The sequence below is a fragment of the Sinocyclocheilus rhinocerous genome, unplaced genomic scaffold, assembly GCF_001515625.1.
Source record: "Sinocyclocheilus rhinocerous isolate Xijiao unplaced genomic scaffold, SAMN03320098_v1.1 scaffold629, whole genome shotgun sequence".
NCBI lineage: Eukaryota > Metazoa > Chordata > Actinopteri > Cypriniformes > Cyprinidae > Sinocyclocheilus > Sinocyclocheilus rhinocerous.
The window spans coordinates 192,344-217,085 of record NW_015652278.1 but is presented as its reverse complement, the minus strand read 5'-3'; the positions used below and the strand labels follow the sequence as shown (position 1 = coordinate 217,085).

General features: G+C 36.8%; 2 protein-coding genes and 1 pseudogene across 3 annotated transcripts in view; 1 reads left to right on the top strand and 2 right to left on the bottom strand.

The window, feature by feature from the left end:
* Window positions 1–12,617, bottom strand: part of LOC107714333 (disintegrin and metalloproteinase domain-containing protein 22-like) — a 71,373-nt gene extending 58,756 nt beyond the window's left edge. For both annotated transcript variants that reach the window (XM_016520146.1, XM_016520147.1), the window contains exons 1-3: window positions 12,218–12,617; window positions 11,786–11,946; window positions 4,434–4,507 (exon numbers count right to left, since the gene is read on the bottom strand). In XM_016520146.1, coding sequence (XP_016375632.1) covers window positions 4,434–4,507; window positions 11,786–11,946; window positions 12,218–12,362 — 380 coding nt within the window. In that variant the 5' untranslated portion in view covers window positions 12,363–12,617. The remainder of the gene's footprint in view (window positions 1–4,433; window positions 4,508–11,785; window positions 11,947–12,217) is intronic.
* Window positions 12,618–14,333: 1,716 nt separating this feature from the next.
* Window positions 14,334–19,002, bottom strand: LOC107714332 (protein DBF4 homolog A-like). Its single transcript, XM_016520145.1, has 12 exons — window positions 18,958–19,002; window positions 18,613–18,776; window positions 17,873–18,061; window positions 17,504–17,554; window positions 17,333–17,402; window positions 17,163–17,239; window positions 16,736–16,778; window positions 16,582–16,627; window positions 16,035–16,163; window positions 15,827–15,947; window positions 15,543–15,658; window positions 14,334–15,443 (listed from the first exon to the last, which is right to left on the bottom strand). Exons 1-12 carry the CDS (start codon window positions 18,995–18,997, stop codon window positions 14,642–14,644), a joined length of 1,848 nt encoding a protein of 615 aa, XP_016375631.1. The 5' UTR covers window positions 18,998–19,002; the 3' UTR covers window positions 14,334–14,641.
* A 2,287-nt stretch (window positions 19,003–21,289) lies between these two features.
* On the top strand, window positions 21,290–24,418 carry LOC107714315 (solute carrier family 25 member 40-like; annotated as a pseudogene).
* The last annotated feature ends 324 nt before the right edge of the window (window positions 24,419–24,742 follow it).

The following is a 24,742-nucleotide window of genomic DNA, read 5'->3' as shown; positions in this document are numbered from 1 at the left end:
AAACACACACACACACACACACACACACACACACACACACACACACAAACAAACAAGTTAAGAAAATCCCTAACACTTTAGAAATTCACAGAGAGAGGTGAGAGAATGAGAATGAAAGAATGAATTGGTTTCCTAGTTGGAAACTGGGAAACTAATCTGGACGCAGGTCAGTCAGGACGGATCCAACTGCCAGCTCTCCATGGGTGCAGAAAAACAAACTAAACAACGCAATACACACTTTTGTGATTCTCTCTGCTATATATATACACACAGCACTATTTAAAGGTACAGAGGCAATCAAATCCATCCTGTCAGAAGCCATTAATGCAGAAAACTGTACTGTACTGAACAAGACAAGCCACATGCAGACACAGAGAGAGAACACTGACTGATATAATAACTTGTATCAATTGCTCTAATCTAAAATCTAGTGAGCAGCCTACGCAGACAGGATTTTAAGGTATCAGAGATGTGCTCTTGACGCGTCGACTATTTAAAAAGGTAGGCAGCATGATTATGCTGCCTTTAAGAAAACCTTTGGCCAAATTCTAAGGCAGCACTGCATGTAAACTTTGTGGAGAATGCAGTCCCATAATGCCCAGCAACAACTTGTGAAAACAATGCTATGTACAAACAAGCAAAATATGACTGACTCTAGCACACACAAGTACCATCGCGCAGTGTGTATGGAACCAAACTAAACCACTGGCTGTTAATGACATATGTAAGTGCGCATCAGAGATGTGTCTCTCTTCTGTATGCACGGTGCAAGAAATCACAGGGAACAAGGTATGTCTTGACTCATTCGTGTTGACTCAAACAACAACCCCAAAGAAGTATACTTAATAAGCATCAATTATAATAGTTGGACATGGCAACACTTCAAGAGTATGCTTTGACTTTAAATATGAAATGTATTTGTGCATTTTTATTAAATTACTTAGTACGAAGTATTAAATTATAAGTACTTTTTAAAATGCTTACAAAGTACAAATTAATAATAAATCAAAACAACTGTATGTTAAGAACTAACAGTGTCAAAACATACATGCAATAATAAAGGAATAAAGGGGCAGTGAGGGATTTTTCTCATCAGAATTTTCAGGGGTTTCAGTTTTTTTTTCCAAATATGTGCGATGGCAGTCAAATTTTGTTTGTGTGTTTATAGAATCGCTGAAGAGATAATCATAATCGGAAAATCCATTTTTTTCCCCCACCCCTAACTGAAATAAATAGTGAAGAGCACTATGACACAAAAAGTTGCTGCATAATGCGTATGTTTATACATTTGCAAAATCATCAGTGTTAGATTTAAACAGAGCGAGTGACTGAAGAGGTAGAAATGTGTGTAGGATAATCTGCCAGGTCGCCACTTGAGCTGCATATGATATAAATGGGAAAAGATGTGTTCGACTTCATGCAGTGCTGCGCAGACCGATCAACGGCTGACTTGAAGAGGTGCATGTCGGTTAGAAATTTTGTCCGACTTGAGACAGCGCTGACGCCACGTCACTGTGTTGATCATATTTACCAAGGGTGCCAATAATTCTGACCATGACTGTAGCATCAAAGTACCACGAGAGCATTTCGAGAACAGTCGGCTGACTCAGCCGGCGCAGCTTCTCCAGAGCGACTGCAGGAGAGCTGATGACGACACAGCTGTTTCTTGATTGGCCGAACTCACAACATGACAACGATGACGTGTGTTTCGGGTTTATTCTGACACCTTCCGTTCCACTAATGCTCACAAATCTGTTTTTATAACAGTGTATGTTGAACTTTATTCTTGAACAGATGTTGTTGTATTAAGCAGTATATGAAAAGTGTTTCTGTTGTTTCATGAAAAAGTTTCTAAGAAAAGATGGTATGGATTGTACCTTACCAATTCGAGCCGCGGTCTGATGATGAAACGGTTGAAGTGGCTGATCGACAAGAGACTGATTCGCAAGCACGACTGGAGCAGGACGTTTCTCAGTGGTAACTGGTAACTGGTAAATGTCAAGTGTTAACACGTTTGTGGTAATTATAAGATGTGATAAAACAAATTTACTCTCACAGCGTAGGATACAGCGTCATAATGTTAACCACACGGAAATTTTACTGTTTGTGGGCGGGCAAGTTGGCGACGTAGAACGTGATGCAGACATTATGCAAATGTATTACTTTGTGACGTAGAGCCGTAACAGAATAAGATCCGAATTCCTGACGACTCGTTTAGGCGATTGCGAGCCGACTCTTTTTTTTTGATAGACGATAACTTTATTTATCGTACACTGTCGGCTTCACAACTTTACAGATAGTTTATGTTCACATACAGCTACATGACACACTGCATGAAAGGTAATATTCTAAAAGGCGTAATAGGGGCACTTTAATACTAACAGCAGTTTTGCATGTCAAACTCAAATAAAGTGACTCCTTTACAGAGGTATAACTACATTAGAATGCCAACAGCACAACACAAACATACTCCATTCACAAAGGGCCTGACAAAAACACAGAGGGAGTCGCATCTTAAAGCCAGATTTTCTCTCCACCAAGATGTTGTAGGAGAAACACAGACACTGAGGGAGAACAATGAAATATTCATGATGCATTATTATAATGAGATCAAATCTGCTGACTCTGACTTTGTCTGGCACCAGTTTAAAGTACAAAAGCAGTTGTGGATGTAAAAGTAAGAGTAAATGGATGGAATTTATGCGATGAATATGAAAGAAAGTGAGGTTATGACTGTGAGTTTTGGTGCAGACCCATAGGAATTATTTAAACAGTACAATGAGCATCTGCACTGAAGACAATAAGAAATAAAGGAATTATAGTTCAGTTTTGTGAATGAGTACTTCAGAGTAGGGCTGGACAATAATTCAATATCAATGTGTATCGCAATATAATTTTTTTCAATAACGGTGAAATTATTTTTAAACACATTTCCGATATTTTGATATACATTACCAGTGTTTCCCATACATTGATTTATTTGTGGCGTTTGACTTGAATAAACATGATCACTCCTGGCAGAGAATCAGTTTGCATTTTCAATAATAAGCCCGTCTCCAGAAACGTTTTTGTTGTTGCTTAATTTTTTTTTTTCGGTGAGCAGAAGAGAATTCTTTAAAAAAAACTTTTGTCTGGTAGTGTATGTCAGCCTGTAGTTAAATAAAAGGTGAACATTAATTTATTTGTGCTGTTTTTTTTTTCTCAAAAAAATTAAATAGTTTTATAGGAATAGGTTTCATAGACTTGGCAAATAAATTTTTCATAAGTTTGTAGGTACAGACATCTGTTGTGGGTGTTCTTGGCAGTTTTTATGAGGCTTTTTTAAATAGTGTTCATATCGATATCGGAATTATATCGTACCGACCGAAATTAAGAAATATATCGTGATATAAATTTTGGCCATATCATCCAGCCCTACTTCAGAGTAATATCAGCTTTAAGAAATCACCTTCTAAAGATAAAATATTGATTATAGCACTAGGGTGAATCTCACAAAACCTGTCAAGAACATGCCAGGTTATGTTTCAGCCCAAAATCCCAAAGCCCAAAAAAGATGTTTTTTTGCATTGTGACATTTTCATAACTAATGTTTCCTACTTCAAAATGTATTTCAAAACTAATTATTCGTAATAAGGCATAATTTCCACATAATTTTCATTACCATAATGCAAGAAAAAATAACATTTTAATTAGTAGAATGTAAAGAAAGAATAGATTCAAATAGTACAGTGTTTATTCATCATGGCAATATATGCTGTTCTTTAATTTATGCCGATTTAAATACAAAATTCATTGTTATTACAGTAAAGGGAATCTAATGAGAGTCACAAATGAGAGTAATGAGAAATACAAAAAAAAAAACTAATTACGATAATAAGGATTTGGGGGGGATGTGCTAAATTGCACACTATAAATAATGTAAAAATGCAAGAAATCTTTAGGACCCTTAAAAGGCTTTATGTTATTAATATAAAATACAGTTTTTTTTATTTCAAGGTGGAATGTGACCTTGTTTTCATGTCATGGCAAAATATTAGTAAATGCATTAGGGCATTATGGCTTCAAATTCAAAACAATCACAAAATGCAAAAACTGACACTACAGGATCAAACGAGAACAAGGAAATAGTGAAAATAGTGATGTTTATCAGTATTAAGACAACATGTAATATAGGGCATCCTGACAGAAAGAGAGAAAGAGAATGCTGCAGATGTCATGATCGATAGAGTGGTCAGGTCTTTCCCAGTCCTTCAGCATAAATCATCAGCCATTATGATCATGCAGTCCATCAGCAGCAACATAAAACCCTTTGCAAATAGATCTGATGGGCATTAGTCATACCTCACACACTTCAGAAACACACACACACTGCATTTTTCCAGTGCTTTTCCGAGCTCAAAGAGTTACATGACATCCTGGAAGCAGATACTCACTGGTTCAGTTCCAGGTCTAAAATGAAGGTCTGTCCAAAGGCCTGCACCTGGAAGCTAGCCTGAGCCATGTGGTTCTGTAAGAGACAAAACGATACCTGGTCATTCTCATCTCTTATGATGCCACACATGAGTTGAGACAATAAAAACGGTAAAATTAGATCATATTTGGTGTTTTGGAAAAGAGAAATAAAATTAGATATTGTTTTTTTTATTCATGCATAACTCCAGTCCTCAGTAGCAGGGCTCCAGACAAAAAAATTGAGTAAGAAAAAACTTAGGTGCCAAATTATTTTTTTAGGTGCCACAGAATAAACATGTTTTATTTATTTTATTATTATTTTATTTTTATTTTTTTACATTTTAACATTTCAATCATACTGTCATGTGTTTATGTCCGATCTTTTCTTGCCTTGAACCTTTACGTTTCACAAAAGGTTCTTTGTGGCGAAAGAAGGTTCTTCAGATTAAAAAAAGTTGAGAAAGAGATGGTTCTTTAAAGAACATTTGACTGAATGGTTCTTTGTGGAACCAAAAATGGTTCTGTGAAGAACCCTTTAAGCACCTTTATTTTTAAGAGTGTATGTCTTTCACACTTTTTTTGTGTTAAAAAATTATAGAATTGTGCTATAATAATCTTTAAAAATACAACTAAATATATAGACTATAAACACTTCAAAAGAAGTGTGAAAGATGTTTTCTGTTTTGGAGGGATGATCATTTTAAAATCATTTTTTGATTTATTGCATCAATTTTTATTTATTGCATCAAAATTTGTTAAAACTTTACTAGTTAGGGCTGGATAATTGTATCAGCTGTTTATTATTCATGCAACAATACATATTACTGTTACCATTTTTATTAATAACCATTGCTATATAGAGGATACGTTTGTCTAGTGCTCTTATGAATGTTTTTAGCATGACTTGTGAAAATTTAACTAGCCTACTGAATTTAACTAATTTATTTTAATTTAATATCTCATTTTAGCATCTAATTTAAATTAATTTAACTACTGAATGACATAGCATAGACTTATAGTGTTTGCGTATTTCATTTCATTCTGGAACCTATTGTTCTACAGATCTGTGTACTAGTGTTACAGGGTTCCCACTCTTTCATGAACACCAGATTCAAGGACTTTTTAAAGCACCATTTATTTTATATCAATCACCTATCAAATTCACACCCCAGAATATGTAGTGTCATGAAAGACCTTACAGTATTTAACATTTCACTTACACTTAACATTTACATTAAAAATGTCAGAGTAATAATGTTTCAGTCTGAGTTAAATCTCTTTTTTGGCTCAAATCATCCGTAAAAGAAAACCTGCCTAATAATTCTGCACACCTTAATAAGGAGTTTTTTATTTCCAGCCTTCATGTACAATTATTTATCACTTCTAAATAATTAAATACAACAATAATAGTAGTGATTAAGATTGATGTGGTTTGGAATTGGTAAAATGTGCTTGGAAAAAAATATGATCAGAATATCAACGTGCCTAATAATTATGCACGCGGTGTCCCTTTACACAATGTGTCCCTTTACACAGAGTGCGCATGATTGCGAAATCGAAAGTGAAAGTGAACACCAATTGACGGAAATCCGTCGTAGCGACGGAAAACTTTAATCCCTCTAATATACAATATTAGAATATTTGCGGGAGCGGGACACACACGTTGCGGGAGTGGGCGGTAATGGTCAGAAATTCAGCGGGAGCGGGCTTAAGAAAATTGTCCCTAAGGCTCTAGGCTGCGTATCAACACACACGCTAAGTTTTTTTCGTGCTACTCCATCTCCACCCCTAATCATTAGTGCCGTTTCGTTCTGTCTTTGACAGAATAGGACAATTTTTGAAATAGCGCCATAAAAAGGGGTTAAAGCAAAAAAAAAAAAATCTTTTGACTGAAATTTTTCCCTCCGCCAAACCCCATTCCACAGCCATACCGTATTTTCTTTTTACCTTTGTAATGGCATCTTTTTCATCTATGTCAAATTCAAAAATTTATCTTTGTAAGCTTTTTAAAATTTCTAATAAATTAAATTTAAACAATATAATAAGTAGTAGAATACGACAAATAGGTTACCAATCATATGAAATTAGTATTAATAAAAAATTAATTTGTAGCACAGAAGAACACAAAAGTGGCTTGTAGGTACATTTTCAGATGTTTAATGAGGCTCAGAGGTGGCATGAGTGCAATTAATTTCATGCATTTATGTGGAGATTAATGTTTTAAAAATAAAATTTTGAATACAGAAATATTAAATGATTTAAATAACTGAAATTATACGCTAAAAATGAAACTAAATCCACCAGCAGGTGGCGACAAGTCACTGATTTTATCACTGAATCATTCATTCAATTGTTTCGTTCGAACAGCTGATTCATTCAGGAATGAAGCAAGTGACTGTCTTTATGAATGGGTAATCATGAATCACTGACTCACTATATTCGTTCAAAAACGCACTTTCCAACTTTCAAACACCGCTGTGTTTGCTTTTAGAGATGCGAAGTGGCTGAGCTGTTACTATATTTGGAACTATTTTCGTTAAAGAAATAGAGCAAAATCAGGCAGTACTTGTTTACTGAACTGTTGTATTGAATCAATATCACATTGGCAAACTCCCTTAACAATTATTAAAAGCTGTCACTCTCCTTATCGCGATCAATGGGCGCACAGAAAATGAGAGTTCTCAAGACTCAAAAGCATGTGCAAATGATAAGTTCCGTCATCTGTCATCGCGTTAGAAGCGTGGAACCTGCGGGAATGAGTACAATTGTTATTAATAGCCACAATCCTGCTCCGAAAATCAAGTCCTGCTCTGTGTTCTCTGCTAATAGCCCGACTGTGAATGATGCGAGCAGCATCACTATGTTGTCACTGAGAAGCTGCAGCCGTGGCCGGGAATGATTTTTGGTGTGCCGGCAGAACAACAATAACAACAACAATGCGCTACATGTTTCTTTTCCCCTCATTTTTTTTTTCCAATTGATGGAAATCCGTCGTAGCGACGGAAAACTTTAATCCCTGCATAAACAAAGTTTATTTCAAATTTAATTCAAGCACTTTCAAGGACCTATGTTTGTTTTCAAGTACTTTCCAGGCCTTGAATCCATATGTCTGAAATTCAAGTAATTTCAAGAAGCGTGGGAACCCTGGTTTTAAAAGCTACTGTTTTGACAGCGTTGATAACGTTTCTGACCGAATGTGGAATCCTGTCAGCAATAACCTGTCCATGTTTTTTTTTTTATTACTGTCAGTTTAAGTGCGATGCAGTGTTGCCAGATATTGCTATTAAAACAAACAAAAACCGAAAACTAAATACAAATAAACCGAAATTATTTCAAATCTTTTGCAAATAAGATCATATAAAGATATCGCTGACCCTAAACTGCAACGTCTTACTTTATTAACTTTCTAAAGTGTCAAATTAAGTGGAAAAGATAAGTCCAAAAACTTATAATAGCTGGATCTGGCAACGTGGAGGCTGCGCCCGCGCCCTCACTCACAACTCTCTCAAGCCTCGTTCACTCCGGCAGTGTCTCGCAGCGATCATTTTCATACCACGGATGCTAAACATTCTTGCAAACTGTCTAAACTGAATTATACATGTCATGCAGACATTCATATGAAGAGTTTAACAGCAAATTAGTCATTCAGAGAACAAATTTTATTTTTGAACATGAGAAATTTACAGAGGTCTGGACCTCGGTGACCTCATAGCTGGCTACGGGCCTGGCCAAAACTGTATTTATTGTTTGAATTTCGTTATGAATTTGGAATAATTTTAAAGCTGATACTTTGTTTATTAAAAAGTAACAAAGCACAAAGCTTTTTGCGATTACTGGACGGCAAGTGCGCTTCAAATAATATGAAGTTCACGCATTAACAGAACACAGCATAGACTAATATGCTGTGTTAGTATTAATGATTATAAACGAGAATTGTTAACGATATTGCCAATATCCACACAGCTGACAGCTTTACCTGTTGTAGTTTGTTCAAGTTCGCACGTCTCCGTCATTTCGATCTCTCTCGCGCTGCACAACTGAGCTGCGTTTAGCAGATGTGCGACAATGCTGCTGTGCGGCAGAGATGAGATGGTCCTCACTGCAGAACACAAGATCCAGGGGGCGAGGTTGAATCCAGATCCAACTCCTCCCACCTTACATATACCTAAACCTACCCGTCTCCACCCCCTAATCCCTAAACCCACCCATCTCCACCCCCTAGATGTGGATCCAAACCCGCCCCCTGGATCTTTGTTCTGCAGTGAGGGGCTACTGGCAGAGATGAGGACTGTTTGAAACTCTTTTTTCCACTAAAACTTTGATGCGCATCGTCTCAGTTTAATACGTGAACATAACAAAAGATGTGATCGCAAAACAATCAGGAAAGGCATTACATGCAAATTTTTAAGTTATAACATGTAAATATATATAGTCGCCAGTTGCGACCTCAGCAAAAACTTCACTCGCAAATTAATATTTTTGGTCGCAAACGCGACCGTTTTAGTCGGAGTCTGGAGCCCTGAGTAGGTATGCTTACATGCAGTCATTTACATCAGTCTGAGTAAATCCAATCCAATTTCAGATTCTAAGTTTTCTTTATATGAACACAAAATTTTGCAATCCGATCCACATTTTTTTCAAGGTATTTTTGAATACGATTAAGAAGATAGTTGTATTCAAGTGTTTAAATGCCTAGTTTTTTTCCTATTGATTGGATTCTTTCAGTTAAGCACCACCCTTTCAATCCAATCTAAATTTCATTCGCATTGAGGTGTTAACATGAAGGCTTTTGAATCCGATTGAGCATCAATTTAATTACCAATGGATTATTTGGTTGTATGTAAACAAAGCTAGCATCACATAATCTTTCAGAAATTACTCTAATATTCTGATTTGCGCTCAATAATTTTTTTTTATTATTATCAATGTTGAAAACAGCTGTGCTGCTTAATAACTTTGTGGAATCCTTGACAGATTTTTTTCAGGATTCTTTGAATAGAAAATTCACAAAAAAGAACATTTATTTGAAGCAGAAATTGTCAAATTCACTTTTTGCTCAATTTAATGCATTCTTTCTTGCTAATCAAAAGTATATATTTATTTCAAAAAGAAAATCTCAAGGTACCACACATGAGCCGAGACAATAAAAACTATAAAAATTAGAACATATTTGGTGTGTCAAGAGAGAGAAGTAAAATTAGATGCGCTAATTGCTTTTTTTTTTTTTTTTCATCACGGGTACACTTTGATGTACAGGACTGGTGGCTGTGTGGGGGTGTGTGTGTGTTTGCTGATGGTTAATTCACTGCCTGCTTGGGGCCCATATGGCCAGGGCCGTATAACACCCCCTCAGGGGAAAGAGAAGCTTTTGGGTTGCAATGCATTGTTCTCGTTGCTTGTGAGTGGATGATGGCGGGGGTGGGGGCAGAAATTGAAGCATATGAGGGAGGTGAGGGGAGCCTAACACCCCCAAGGGACCACACCTCACCCTAAACCAGCAAAGCGTAGTTATCAATAAAAATGGAAGGAAAACGAAGGGGTGGAAGAAATGCGGAGGGGGAGATCCTATATACTTCACCCATCAGTGACCCCCTGAATGAAGCTACCCTCCCCGAGTCACACCCACATCCATCTACTGCTCCTCGAGTGTGTATTTGTGTGTCAAGATGCAACAAGATGCACAATAACACTCTAACACACAAATCTAATAAAGAGACTCAGAGTGTTTTCTAGAAAATGTGTAAGATGAGAGGGCTGCAGCTTTCTGTCCATTAGCCTGTCTTTGGCATCATCGATTGTTGTTTTAAACTGCTCAACTTAAAAAAAAAATTTCTGATCTACATTTTGCGTTAAAAAAAGATGATCTAAAATTAGCAAGCTTCTCTTTCTTTTTTTTTCTTTTTTTCAGGCATCAGTGAATTTCTATAAATAAAACCATCTTCAAAAAAATCCAATTGTAAGCCAAAAGTGGAGCTAAAAACAGACCTAAGCGTAGTTTGTATTGTAGAATGTATTTATGATACAAATTTATTTCATTGGCATATGCTTCTAATCCAATCTCTAATGTAGAACCATATATAACACCACAATGATTAAATCAATACAATGCATGACATGATGAAAAAGCCTTCGAGTGAATTACACAGAGCTCAGCTGCACATGTCAGACAAAGGGTTAAGCCCCACACGTGGACACACAGCCCAAAGCTCAAAACAGCGATGCTAGGACACATGTACAGACATTCTAACCAGTCAAAGAGGCTCGTTACATTAACAAGGCCACAAGCAATTGTGGCATGTGCAATTGCATATCTGTGCCTTTGTGAATTATTCAGTCGCACAAAGTATGAGCAACAGAGTACCTGAGCAGTCAGGATGGACAAAAAAGGCTTAGACTTTTTAAGCTTTCACTCAAAAATCATTCTAATCAGCATATTAGCATGATTTCTGAAGACTCATGTGACACTGTAATGAAGTAATGGCTGCTGAGAATTCAACTTTGCCATTGCAGGAAGAGATTATATTTCATTCAAACAGAAAACAGTTATTTTAAATTGTAATAATATTTCACAATATTACTGTTTTTACTATATTTTGATTAAATAAATGCAGCCTTGGTGAGCCTAAAATGCTTCTTTCAAAAACATTCTAAAAATCTTTTTACCAGCTACATAAAGTTTACGTTCAAACATTAAATACAGCTAATTTATGAGTTATAGTGATATCAGCTCACAGTCTTATCTTTCAAGACAGGATAAGCAAGAACAAAAGAAATGGCATGTCCATAAACCTCTAATAGCATTACACGCTCAACCGAGAATCCAAATACAAAGTACATTTGCCAGTTTATTGTTTTCTTTTTATCATCATGGCCCAGGTTTTGAGTCCCTGATTCAGTGTTTTGCTGAATAATGGATGGAGTTACATCATTAATCAGTCTCTGATGTTTCTATAGTATATAATAATGTAAAAGTATAATACAATATTTATTTAGGCTGATAATGCTCCAACACAGGAGCTGCTCATTTGTTCTTTCTGTGTCCTTTGTGTTTCCAAAGCTGTGATGCCACGAGATGCCTCAGGAGGCCGAAGCATCAGCATCTTCTGATGAAATGTGCTGTTTTGGTTCATTAGATCACCCTTAAATGACTGGAATTAACTTCACAGAGCTCTCAGACCACCCAGAGTCTGACTATAAGACTCGGAAAGAGAGTAAAAGAGAAAAACATAAACATCATTCCAAGAGCAGCGTGTCTCCAATGGCAAAGGAAGGAGAGAGCATCCTTGTGATACACAGATGACACTCGAACATGAGATTTAAAAAAAATACACACCTGTTTAGTGTCAGAGCTCATTCGGACCCGTGTGTTGAGAACATCATGAGCGGCCTGACTGTCTCCGTCCATTCGGTACACTAACCGGACCGGTACCGTGTTCTCTCTCCCGAGGAACCTGTCGTCATCACGCCGAGCCCTCGTTTTTACCAAGGCGTCTCCTAAAATAATAAAAACACGGCAGCATATTTTTATCACCTACAGATTTTTCTCTCGAGGTACACGTATGAAATTGGACATAATATTCTGTTTAGATAGGATAAATAATGATAAATCACGGCTCAGGGTCGACTATTTACCGTTACATATAGCTTATAGTTGTTTACATCGTCTGAAACGAATATGGGGGGAGTAAAATACGACACTAATATGGTAAAAAATACGCCATAATTATTTTGTTTCGTTATGAAATATATAAAAATGCACCCTCACCGTAATGAGGCAGGGAGATGCTGGTAACATTATGTATCACAGAGCTCATCACCGCTACAAAGAGACACAGAAAGGAAATACCGACACGGAGAGGCATCATTCCCGCATCCATTCGCTTCAGAAAATCGCGGTTAATAATATACATCCCAAATTATACGATATACGAGTTAAATCCCAAGTTATACGCGATTTACGTTCTCCCTCAGGAAGGCGCGCACACTCATCCTTTCGCGCGCTGGTTGCCATTAGTGACGCGCGAGCAGCCTCTGCACCTAGACGCGGGTCGCGCGAGCGGCGGGCGGATGACTGGTCGGAGGCGGGTGCGTTCTGGAAAACTAAAATCAGGCCCTTTTTTCTTCACCGACCAGAAGCCACCACCTCCTCAGCAAGACATCAATAATATCCATCCGCCTCACTGCAGAAACGCCTCATAAATATACATGAGCGAGCTCCAGTCGGGATGAACGGGTAGTGCAGTGCGCGCTCCACCTGCTTTCACCTTCTGCGCCAAACAGATAAAGATCCCGCAGGGTGCATAAGAACAGTGAAACACAGTAGTTGATATGGAAACGTACTACAAATTATTAAATAACGTAACGTCCTTTAGTATGCAACCATACAGGGAATAATAACGCTTTATGCACTAATAATTTCATAATGTTCAGATTAACCAGAAAAGAGCAAAAATAAAACCATAAAACAAAAACAGAAAAATTCTGCGATTGCTGCGACGTTTACAGTAACAATATGAACTAAATAAACAAATAGCTATGGAAGACATTTAGAACAAATCCGAGGGTTTTTACTGATGTACCCTGGGAATAAACACGTTGTTTTAAATACATTTTTCATTAGCCTATAAGCAAGTCTTAAAAACAGAGATGGAATTTGAAACAATAACACCGAATTTCCATTTGTATAATCTATTTTATGTCATATACAAAAGTGGTTAATTTGAGTATTTACACTACCATTCAAAAGGTTGCGGTTGGTAGGATTTTTAAATCGTTAAGTTTTTGAAACAAGTCTGTGCTCACCAATGCTGCATTTACTTGAAAGTAAATCATTACAAGTTAATATTTATAATTTGTGAAATCTAATTCATAGCGGTGATGGCAAAGCTGAATTTTCAGCATATTTTACTCCAGTCTTCAGTGTCACGTGATCTTTCTGAATATGCTAATTTGTTGCACAAGAAAAAAAATGCTGGAAACAGCTGTGCTCCTTAATATCTTTGTGAAAACTTTTTTGGGATTTGATGAAGTGATTAAAATTAAAACTACAGCTTTTTCTTCTTTTATGCAAGTCTTTCCTATTACTTTTGATGAATTTAATGCACCTTGCTGAATAAATGTATTCATTAGATAAAAAAATCTTACCAACCCCAAATGTTTGAACAGTAGTGTGTATAGAATATTAATCGGACTGAAGTCTTGAAACACTGATGATAATGGAAAGAGCCTTTCTCATAGATGTTATGAATACACCCCCTAATGTACTTATCACACATTATGCACTGTTAAATAGAAACCCACGGCAAATCAGAAGACTTTTTAACATTTTTTTTTGCACAACACTGGTGCTTATAACCATGATAGAGACACACAAAAAGAAAGAAAAAACAATACTTAAACCATTGTAAAAAAATATTTGCAATTACAGGAACCAAAGAAAAAAAATGCTGGAAACAGCTGTGCTCCTTAATATCTTTGTGAAAACTTTTTTGGGATTTGATGAAGTGATTAAAATTAAAACTACAGCTTTTTCTTCTTTTATGCAAGTCTTTCCTATTACTTTTGATGAATTTAATGCACCTTGCTGAATAAATGTATTCATTAGATTAAAAAAATCTTACCAACCCCAAATGTTTGAACAGTAGTGCGTATAGAATATTAATCGGACTGAAGTCTTGAAACACTGATGATAATGGAAAGAGCCTTTCTCATAGATGTTATGAATACACCCCCTAATGTACTTATCACACATTATGCACTGTTAAATAGAAACCCACGCCAAATCAGAAGACTTTTTAACTTTTTTTTTTTGCACAACACTGGTGCTTATAACCATGATAGAGACACACAAAAAGAAAGAAAAAACAATACTTAAACCATTGTAAAAAAATATTTGCAATTTAATACAGGAACCAGGAAAACGTTTCAAGAAAATCTGATGCTGTTATTATCATTCAATTACATCCACTCATCAAATGTACATGCTGAGTATCTCCACTCATTTTTTTACTGTATAAAGTCAGTAGGTATTTTTCAGTCTATAAGTTTTCTTTTAAAGCCTGTATAGTACGAATGCAGTTTTCCATCGCACTGATGAAAGAAAACAGATTTATTACTATATATTATTTGGCACAGTAATAACTTTTACAACACATACATACGTGTTAAATTCCTCTACTCAGCTTTAATCTCAAAAACCCTTAAAATCTTCATCCATGTTGTCACTGGACTGAAAGAGCTGCCACAGGTCCAGGAGATAACCAGGTGGGTTCTCACACTCCAGTACAGGTTTAACAGGTATAAGAGAGCTCAATGATTCTCTCTCTTTACTAGATTCGATGTGCAAGGCTGGTACTTGCTTTCTTCTTCTGGATCTGACATTCCGAACCTTCCGTTGCAGTGAATTAGTGGGGCTATCGAGGTCCGGTTCGGGTTCTGTGCTGCCTAAAGGCCAAAGAGCTGAATTTTCAACTTGATTTTCTGGCATACTTTGCAAATAAACTTCACAGGAGTTAGTCCTAAAGCACTCAAATGCTGTTAATGACTCTCGGTTTCTTTCACTGAACTGTTGAGCTGTGCACATGTCAGGGTTTGTCCTGGTTTGTTGGTCTGTCCTGCATTCAGGTGCATTAGAGTCACAGTTCTGCTCTCTGCTGAGAAAAGATGCACCTTCAGATTTCCGCACAGCAGATTGCGAGTGGAATTCCCACTCAAAGGATCCACGCTTAGACTGGGACTTCTCTGGAACGTCGGATTGGTCGAAAAAGCTGTCCCTGTTGCTCCGAGGGAATTCACACTGGCCTCTGCTGCGTTTGCGAACCGACAGAGGTTTTTCTCTGGTCTGTTCTGAAAGAGGTTGCTTTGCTGTAGAGCTCCAAAGCAAAGACCCGTTGCTTTCCTGTTTCCAATCACCATTTACAGATCCCACATCTTCCTTTACAGGCAACATGGCTCCAGCACACAGAACAGGGGTTGATGTACTGCATTTCACCCTATGGCAGAGGGACATTGAAATAGTGCTGTCATAAGGCCAGTAAAAAAATAAAAAGATAAACGATAAGGAAAACTACAATTTTTAAAGACGTTTGTACCTTCTGCTGTGTGTGCCAATGTTAACAAGGTCGCAGGTCAGCCCCGCAGTGACTCGATCCACAACTGTGTACTCCTCACTCTTAGAGAAAGCCTGATGCTGGTTACTCTCTAGGTGCTGGTGGTCAGAAGGTCAGAACAGGTGAGCACAAATGTCATGTATTTTATGCAAATCCTGGTTCAGCCCAAAATTTATAATTACTGTTTGTTTGTTTTCAGATGAGAAACAGCATATGCAAAGTGTTAATTTAAAATTGACTGCCTTTCTCTTGTTTCCAACACCTACCATCCTTAGGTTGTCGAATTTGACCTCACAGCACTCACAGTACCCTCCTTTCCTCTTTTCTCTCCCTTCATGTCCTCTGCGCCTGCCTTTCTTTCCTCTAATTCCTCGGTCCCCTCCAGACCTGAGGCAAAAAAGATTCTCATTCACACACAGACACACTCTCAAAAATGCCTGCATTACAAAAAGACATTTCTGATTCTCATTGTACCTTTGCTCTTTCTGTCTCTTTGGATCTTCTTTTCCATGTTCATCCATCAGGAATGGACAGCAAGGTGGAATAGATCGGAGGTTGCACACAGGCGTGTTGGACAGGGGAAGGTAGATGGGACAATAATGCCTGCAAAAACATCACAGACTGTTATTGAATTTGACAAGTAATGTGAAACAAGAAAAACAAGAAAAGGAAACGCACCTGCTTGAGTCTTCTACTTTCACAAATGGACGACAAATTCTTTCAGCTGGAAATAAAAAACAAATAAACAAAATCAAATAAAGACTGCTATATATTCAACTTTTTCAACTGGAGGATGCAACATATTAAAACAGGTTCTTTACTCTCTACTTACCACTGTGTCTGTGTGTATTTTTGTCTGTGTGCTGAATGCAGGCCTAAAAATGAAGAGTGATAAAGGTTGCACACAGGCGTGTTGGACAGGGGAAGGTAGATGGGACAATAATGCCTGCAAAAACATCACAGACTGTTATTGAATTTGACAAGTAATGTGAAACAAGAAAAACAAGAAAAGGAAACGCACCTGCTTGAGTCTTCTACTTTCACAAATGGACGACAAATTCTTTCAGCTGGAAATAAAAAACAAATAAACAAAATCAAATAAAGACTGCTATATATTCAACTTTTTCAACTGGAGGATGCAACATATTAAAACAGGTTCTTTACTCTCTACTTACCATTGTGTCTGTGTGTATTTTTGTCTGTGTGCTGAATGCAGGCCTAAAAATTAAGAGTGATAAACTGAATATATACAGAAATAACAAGTTTATTTGCAGCGCTGCACAGAGTCTGCAGCTCCACAGATTTCTCACTTTGCAGCCAAATTTATATTCCATAGATTTCCCAATCAGGGCAGAAATTGTGAAAACCTGTGCAGATTCCACATGAGTAATTTTCTGGTGAATGTTAAAAGATCAGGTTCAAATGTTTCAGTTTAGTCTTTAGGACAGTAAACAACAAATTTTATAGTTGTTTACTACACACAATATTCAGAAAAGTGGTTGAACAATGTTTTTTCAATGGTTCATTTTTAAATTTGTACATTTGGTTCTTAATATAAACAAATATAATAATAAAATGTGCTACGAACAAAAAACTACTCACAGCTCTTTTCACCACTGGATTAGCTGCGTTCACTGCAATGAGTTTTGCTTTCTTCTTGTCAAGATAAGAAATAACATCTGTTTGGAAGTCAAGCATCAAACACCATGAAATAGTGAAACCATATCTCACTTCTCTAACAATACAAGCATTAATGATGATAAAGACAATACCGTCAACATGCAGAACTTTGACTCCCCATTCCACAGCATTGGCCAAGATCCCATTCATCTGAACACGTTCCTAAAACAGAACAGAAAACCCTCAATCAGAGCACTGATAAACCACTCAAGACTTCACTCAAGAGTTCATTCACAAACAAGCCATGATAAAGATTGACTCACTTGTTCCTTAACAACTCTCTCCACAAGCGATTTGCCTCGACTTACAGCCACCTGTGATATTCCAGCACAAGATAAACATGTCAGTGAATTTTGACTTAATTGGTGGGCTAAGTGCATGCTAACCCAACGTTATATAAAAGCAAAGATCCCCATGAAGCCGTGGTTTAGAGTGAATTTCGAATAGCTAAGGGGCGCTGTTAGGCACTCCACTTTAAAATATAAAAATATTACATTTACTGCATAAATTTAAAAAGACATTTTAAAGACTTTAAACATTTTAAAATGCTTAGTTTTGGGTTTTTTTACTTCGGGAACCCAGAAACAAAATCTTTGCCAATGAAGTTGAGAACAAAAAGCATCCTGTCTAACCGTATCCGTGACTCCCTGAGAGCTGCCCCTGTGCCCACGGCTTTCCCTCTTGCTGCTGGGATGAGGAGAGCTGACGCCTGAATCTGGACTGGGCGCAGGAGAGTCCGGCAGGAGACGCTGGGCATAACGAGCCTCCGGCTTACTGGACACAAGATACTTGATCTCCTTACTGAAGAACTTTTCCACTGTCTGCTGACCAGAACATACAGGAGGTTACTTCATCTGTGATTACATGTGCATGGTCAACATTTTGAGTTAACGGAATGGTTCACCCAAAACAGAAAATTTGCTTAGAATTAACTCTGGCCCTCAGGCCATCCACAATGTAGATGAGTTTGTTTCTTCCTTAGAACAGAGCAAGTGATGTAATGCTAAATTTCTCCAAATATGTTCTGATCAAGAAACAAACTCATCTATATCTTGGATGTCCTGAAGGTTTGAGGAAAACCACTCCTTTCAGTTACAGACCATTATCACTTCATTCTTACCAAGAAACAGATGTAATTCATATAATACACTCTTTAAATTACGCAGAAATTCCAGTCTTGTTTACATCGAGAGAAGTGTATAAATGTGAAGCTTATTATACTAGTCATTTTGCTGAGTTTCTAAAGAGACAGCTGTCTAATTTTACTAATTTAAAGGGCATTCTCTTCCTGCATGTGAAAAGATTTATATTTTGCGCAGACAGCCTCAATGATAGATTATACTTAAAACAATAAACAGTGAACTGCACTTACACCACCAAGTGTTTCGATGTCATTTTCCAAGAGTTGTGTTTTCTTATTCCATGGCAGATCCAAGTAAAATATTCTCCCTTTAAAAGGTTTATTCTGAAGAGCATCACATGTGGCTTTAACTTTGCTTTTAGATGATACACTATTATGTCCGGCCAGTTTTGAATCTGTGAAGATCAATATAGCACAATTAGACTTATAAACAATACACATACATTCAGTGTATATAACGTTACTGAACAGCATAAGCATGGAAACTTCCTAAAGCATTGTTATTTTCAAAGGCTACTTTTACAAAAAAAAAAGAGAAAATTAAAAGTTAATTAAAAGAGATAAACAGCACAGCACCTCTGTCCTTACACCTGGAAAAAGAGTCGTGCTTCATCATGGAGTTTTTACTTTCTAATTTTACTAATTTAAAGGGCATTCTCTTCCTGCATGTGAAAAGATTTATATTTTGCGCAGACAGCCTCAATGATAGATTATACTTAAAACAATAAACAGTGAACTGCACTTACACCACCAAGTGTTTCGATGTCATTTTCCAAGAGTTGTGTTTTCTTATTCCATGGCAGATCCAAGTAAAATATTCTCCCTTTAAAAGGTTTATTCTGAAGAGCATCACATGTGGCTTTAACTTTGCTTTTAGATGATACACTATTATGTCCGGCCAGTTTTGAATCTGTGAAGATCAATATAGCACAATTAGACTTATAAACAATACACATACATTCAGTGTATATAACGTTACTGAACAGCATAAGCATGGAAACTTCCTAAAGCATTATTTTCAAAGGCTACTTTTACAAAAAAAAAGAGAAAATTAAAAGTTAATTAAAAGAGATAAACAGCACAGCACCTCTGTCCTTACACCTGGAAAAAGAGTCGTGCTTCATCATGGAGTTTTTACTTCTAACGGTTAACGTTACAGCCCTAAACCCGGCTAAACCAGCTAGTTATACCGCCAACATATAGCAGCATTACTTATAAGTGTTCCTTGATTAAAACACTAAATTAAAAACACAACACTGTATTAAATGCCTCTACTGTTTGTAAATATCTTCATAACAAACACTCGACGCAACCCGTTTCCATTTTCCCGCTCGAGACGCTCTCCACTCCCACACAACCTGCTGTAATCTTGGAGTTCATGAAGGGAGATTCGACGTATATTTTTTGACATTTCAAAAACGACGCCGCAAAGCGCTGACATTTGAACGTCAATTACACCAATATAAACAACTTGAATTTTATGTAGAATATACATAAGAAAACGAATGTTAAAAGTATAAAATATGACTTCGATACACGGTCACGTCCGCGAGCGCTTTATTGTGTCCAATGGCGAAATTTAAATAGCCGGAACTTACGAATCTGCTGGTGCGAAACACACAGCAAGACAAGCACATGTCATGTTGTGGGGAAGTGCAATGGCGCACGCTAGTGTAGTAGCGTGTAACTCATAATGAATCATGGGATTCATTAATATCTTTGGACTGCACTGATGACAATGCTTTTTTCTTTCGGCGTTACCTAGTCTATGCTATTTACGTCGTTTGGAAATTCAGTTGTAATGATAACTGATAAAGGTCAATGCAGTAAACCCGGTTTATATGTTCAGAACAATTTGGAACAAGGTAAATGTGGGCTTGTTCAACAAGGTCCGTTTTTGGCGCATGGCAGTCACTCAGTAAAGAGTGAGGTTAGCGGAGTTTGTAACGTTACATCCAGATTCATCGGAACTGTCTCTACATCGCAGGCATGGGGATGAGCTCTCAGAAAAGTTCTTCAGTACCCACGGAAGACATCATAGTCACACCCGTCCAGCAGATGATTGCATCTTGCTCTGGGGCAATTATTACATCACTAAAATATATACAAATATATTAACCTATCCCCTTTAGAATGTAACGTGGGTCAGAATGATCTAGTTAGATGCCTATTTTTTTAACCCTACATATTTTGTGAATGGCAATACATTTAGATTCAGTGACATTAAATATATAATTTAGATTTGGTGTGTTTCTGTTAAAAAGCACCATAAAAATACTGTCCTGTAAATCGATTTGCATCAAAAGCATCTGGTAAATGACAGCTTTATATTTACTTTTTTACTAAATAGACATTTTTGACTATGTAAGGTAATTACCTATATAAATAATATATTCTGTGCATTGAAGGGTTCAGATGACACTGGACTGGTCGTGGTGAAAAACACATATTTTGTTTAGCTTTATAGCAAATTGCAATGTCAAGGTAAAGTGAATCTATGAATCTAAAATAATCTGGAGTCTAATAACAGTTTATTAATATTCTGTACCATGTCTAACATTCTTTGAAACATTTCGTAAAAGTACACAGTGTTACAGCTTAACAGTGTTTTCAATTGGGAGTGGGGAGTAATGACTGCTGAAAATTCAGTTTTCAGCCATCACAGGAATAAATTATATTTTAAAATATATTCGAATAGAAAACAGTTGTTGTAAATTGTAATTATGTTTCACAATAGTACAGTTTTTCTGCATTTTTGATCAAATAAATGCAGCCTTGGTAATCATAAGAAACTTCTTTCAAAAATCTTACAGACCCCAAACTTTTGAACGGAAGTGTATTCACTTAGCAGACACTTTTAATCTATTCATTAAAATATAACTATATAATAATAATTATTTTTTTCTTCATGTTCACAGTAACGCCTCTGGATGTGGTGAAGATCAGACTGCAGGCACAAAACAATCCTTTTCCCAAAGGTAAGCTTGAGATGTTTTCTGTTCAAATGAACTAAAATGTGGTTGAAAACCTCACTCACTCATTTTTTCAATGCAGGGAAATGTTTTGTGTACTGTAATGGCCTGATGGATCATATATGCATCTGTGAGAATGGCAATTCAAATGCATGGTACACAACACCTGGTCATTTCACTTGCACTTTGGTAAGCTAAACCATAAAAAATTGTGAATACAGTTTCTCTTCACCTGTGATGCTTTATAAATATAGAAATATTACCGATAGGTTTAACTCATTCAAATGCTCAGTTCTTCTGTTCCAGGATGCCTTTATTAAGATTATATGTATAGAAGGAGTCAGGTCTCTATTGAGCGGCCTTCCTCCAACACTGTAGGTGTTCAGTTACATTTCTGCTGTCCAAACCCTGGTGCCTGCAACCGTAATCTATTTCACATGTTACGATCAGCTATGTGCCGTTCTCAAGCACAGGATGGGAGACCGATCAGACTATGTTAATGCTCCTGTGGCTCAGTGGTAGAGCATTGCGTTAGCAGCGCAAAAGGTCGTGGGTTCGATTCCCAGGGAACACACATACTGGTAAAAAATGTATAGCCTGATTGCACTGTAAGTCAAGCGGCTGCTAAATGCATAAATTATTATTATGTGCCGCTGTTGGCCGGCGCCATCGCGAGATGTACCGTTTATCCCTGCTGATTCAGTGTTTGACCTTTTCTCCGCATGTCGACCTTCTATATCAAAGTGTGCCTGGCTTCCCATGACTTTTTTCTGCATTTGTCAGTGGGGTCGGCTACAGTAATCAGCCCCCTGGAGCTGGTCTGCACAAAGATGCAGTCTGAGAAGCAGTCGTACCAGGAGCTGAGCGCCGTGATCCGGTCAGCGCTGCACAATGAGGGCTGGCGGTCTCTGTGGAGGGGTTGGGGACCCACGCTGCTCTGAGACGTCCCATTCTCAGGTCAAACACACACAGCCTTCACATTACACACTTCACATTTTGAAGCACTTGATTTACAAACACAAGACTCAAAAATACAAAAACTAAGATAAAAACTCATATAAAACTGAATGTGATTTCTGATGGAAATCACATTCAGCTCCAATCGACCCACAAATCGGTTATATTCTATAATCTATTTATATAAGCTTTGATAATAAGGTCTTCCTCATCTAGACTTGTTTGCGAAATGTCCAGCTCTGTATTTTTGCATTACTCCATGTTACTTTGTTGCTCTCATGTGTAAATAATGTAAGGCATTGTAAGCTTTGGACCACTTGTTTTATTTATTTGTTTGTTTTGTTTGTTCAAATTATTCAGAAGTGCCAGGAAAGAAATGTATAATGTTACAAAAAAAATTCAAATACACGCTGTCTTAAATTGTAATAATAGTTCACAATATTACAATTTCAAAAACATTCAAAAAATCTTTCCAACCCCAAACTTTTGAACCGACATGCACCACGAAATAGCAGAATGTTTACCATTTTACCATATTTTGAAGGGGTCTCCTATACCTTCAAACGACTGTTTGAATGCGTATTGTTTGCTGCTATTTCCTAATTTCTTATTTGACTTTGTTTCTCCTCAGCTATGTACTGGTTTAACTATGAGAAGGGTAAAGCCTGGCTCTGTCAATATTACAACTGTACAGATCCAACCTTTGCCATCACATTCACAGCTGGAGCACTGTCTGGATCAGTAAGTTTGTGATTTACTACATCTGTATCATCAGAGCTCTTATGGGCCTCATTTACTGGTACTAAATGCATGCATAAGTAGGGTTCAATGTGATTCAATGTGAAATATCCAGGATGTGTTTGGCCGCATTGTATTTGTATTGTAAATAAAAATATATACACATAAGTACCTGCATTTTCTTACTTTAGTTTGCTTCAGTCATCACACTGCCCTTTGATGTGGTCAAGACAAAACGACAGGTAGAACTGGGTGAACTGCAGACAATGAAATGTGAGTATTCAGGTGAAATTATGTAAATGGATTCCATAATTGGGGGATTCTGAGCTTTGGTTTAACATGTATGTTCAAATCAGAATATTACATTAATGTGCAGTATAATCTGTGTAGTGTCCACACAAGTCTCATCCAGCACATGAAAAGGATAGTTGCTGAAAATGGAGTATCAGGACTATTTGCAGGTAAATGTGTATTCATATAGAACACACACACACTACCGTTCTAAAATCTGGGATCGGTAAGATTAATATATTGTATATTAAAATTGTGAAATATTATTACTGTTTTTAATATATTTTAAAATGTAATTTATTTCTGTGATGCAAAGCTGAATTTTCAGCGTCATTACTCCAGTCTTTAGTGTCACATGATCCTTCAGAAAAAGAAAAAAAAATCCTTCATAAATCATTCTAATATGCTAATATGAAAACAGTTGTGCCATTTTGAAAACAGTATCTTTTGGGGAAATTGTGACACTTTTTTTCAAAAATCTTTGATGAATAGAAAGTTCCAAAGAACAGCATTTATTTGAAATATAATTTTTGTAACATTATTAATGTCTTTGCTGGCACTTTTGATCAATTAAATGCGTCCTTGCTAAATAAAGTATTTTATATATATATATATATACACATGTATATGTAATCATAGGGCCGTGATTTTCAAGTCACCACTAGATGTCTCAGCAGTACAGCTCAGATTTCTCTCTGTCTCTTATCCTCAGGTTTTCTGCCGAGGCTGATTAAAGTGGCTCCGGCGTGTGCTATAATGATCAGCACATATGAGTTCGGAAAAGCTTTTTTCCACAGATACAACCAGAAGAAACAGAGGGTGACACAACTGCAGCCCAGCACGTGGCCTCACACAGAAAACCACTGATTTAGAAGAACACTTGGATCACAGACCTTTGTTAAGATTCAGTAAATTAATCACAGACTACACCACAAATTTCCCCAACATGTAATCACTCTTGCTGTCTGTCTAAAAGAGAGATTAGTTTATAGAGTTGCTGTGAAATAAATCAGTATTTACTTTCTCTAGTAAATATTTAAAAGTAACAGAGTATCTTACACGTAGGTCAAATTATTGAAAATAAAATTGTTTTATATTTGTGTTTTTAAATGTTTTAATTAAAAAAGGTGAAGAAACAAACATATTTTGCATATAAACGCATCTTTATTTATTTTTTATTTTAGGGTTAGGTAAATTGGTAAATTCACACCAAATTTATTCCCATCTGACATGCTTATCCTTGTAATTTTGTTCTATCTGTTTTGTCTTGTTGACTTTTAATTGTAATTGTCTTAGTAGTGTTTCAGTAATTTCTTTTCGAGGTTTATGTTAAATGAAGACAGTGTATGCAAATTGTGCCAAAAATAAGATTGAGGTTTTTAACTGTAGTTAAATAATTGATT

What these genes read in the sequence shown, in the direction of transcription:
- LOC107714332 (XM_016520145.1), bottom strand. Translation starts at nt 18,997, where the DNA reads ATGATGAAGCACGACTCTTTTTCCAGGTGTAAGGACAGAG. An exon ending in ACATCGAAACACTTGGTGGT is followed by an intron (nt 18,062 to 18,612) that starts GTAAGTGCAGTT and finishes TCTGGTCAGCAG; the next exon opens with ACAGTGGAAAAGTTCTTCAG. An exon ending in AGAGAGTTGTTAAGGAACAA is followed by an intron (nt 17,403 to 17,503) that starts GTGAGTCAATCT and finishes GTTCTGTTTTAG; the next exon opens with GAACGTGTTCAGATGAATGG.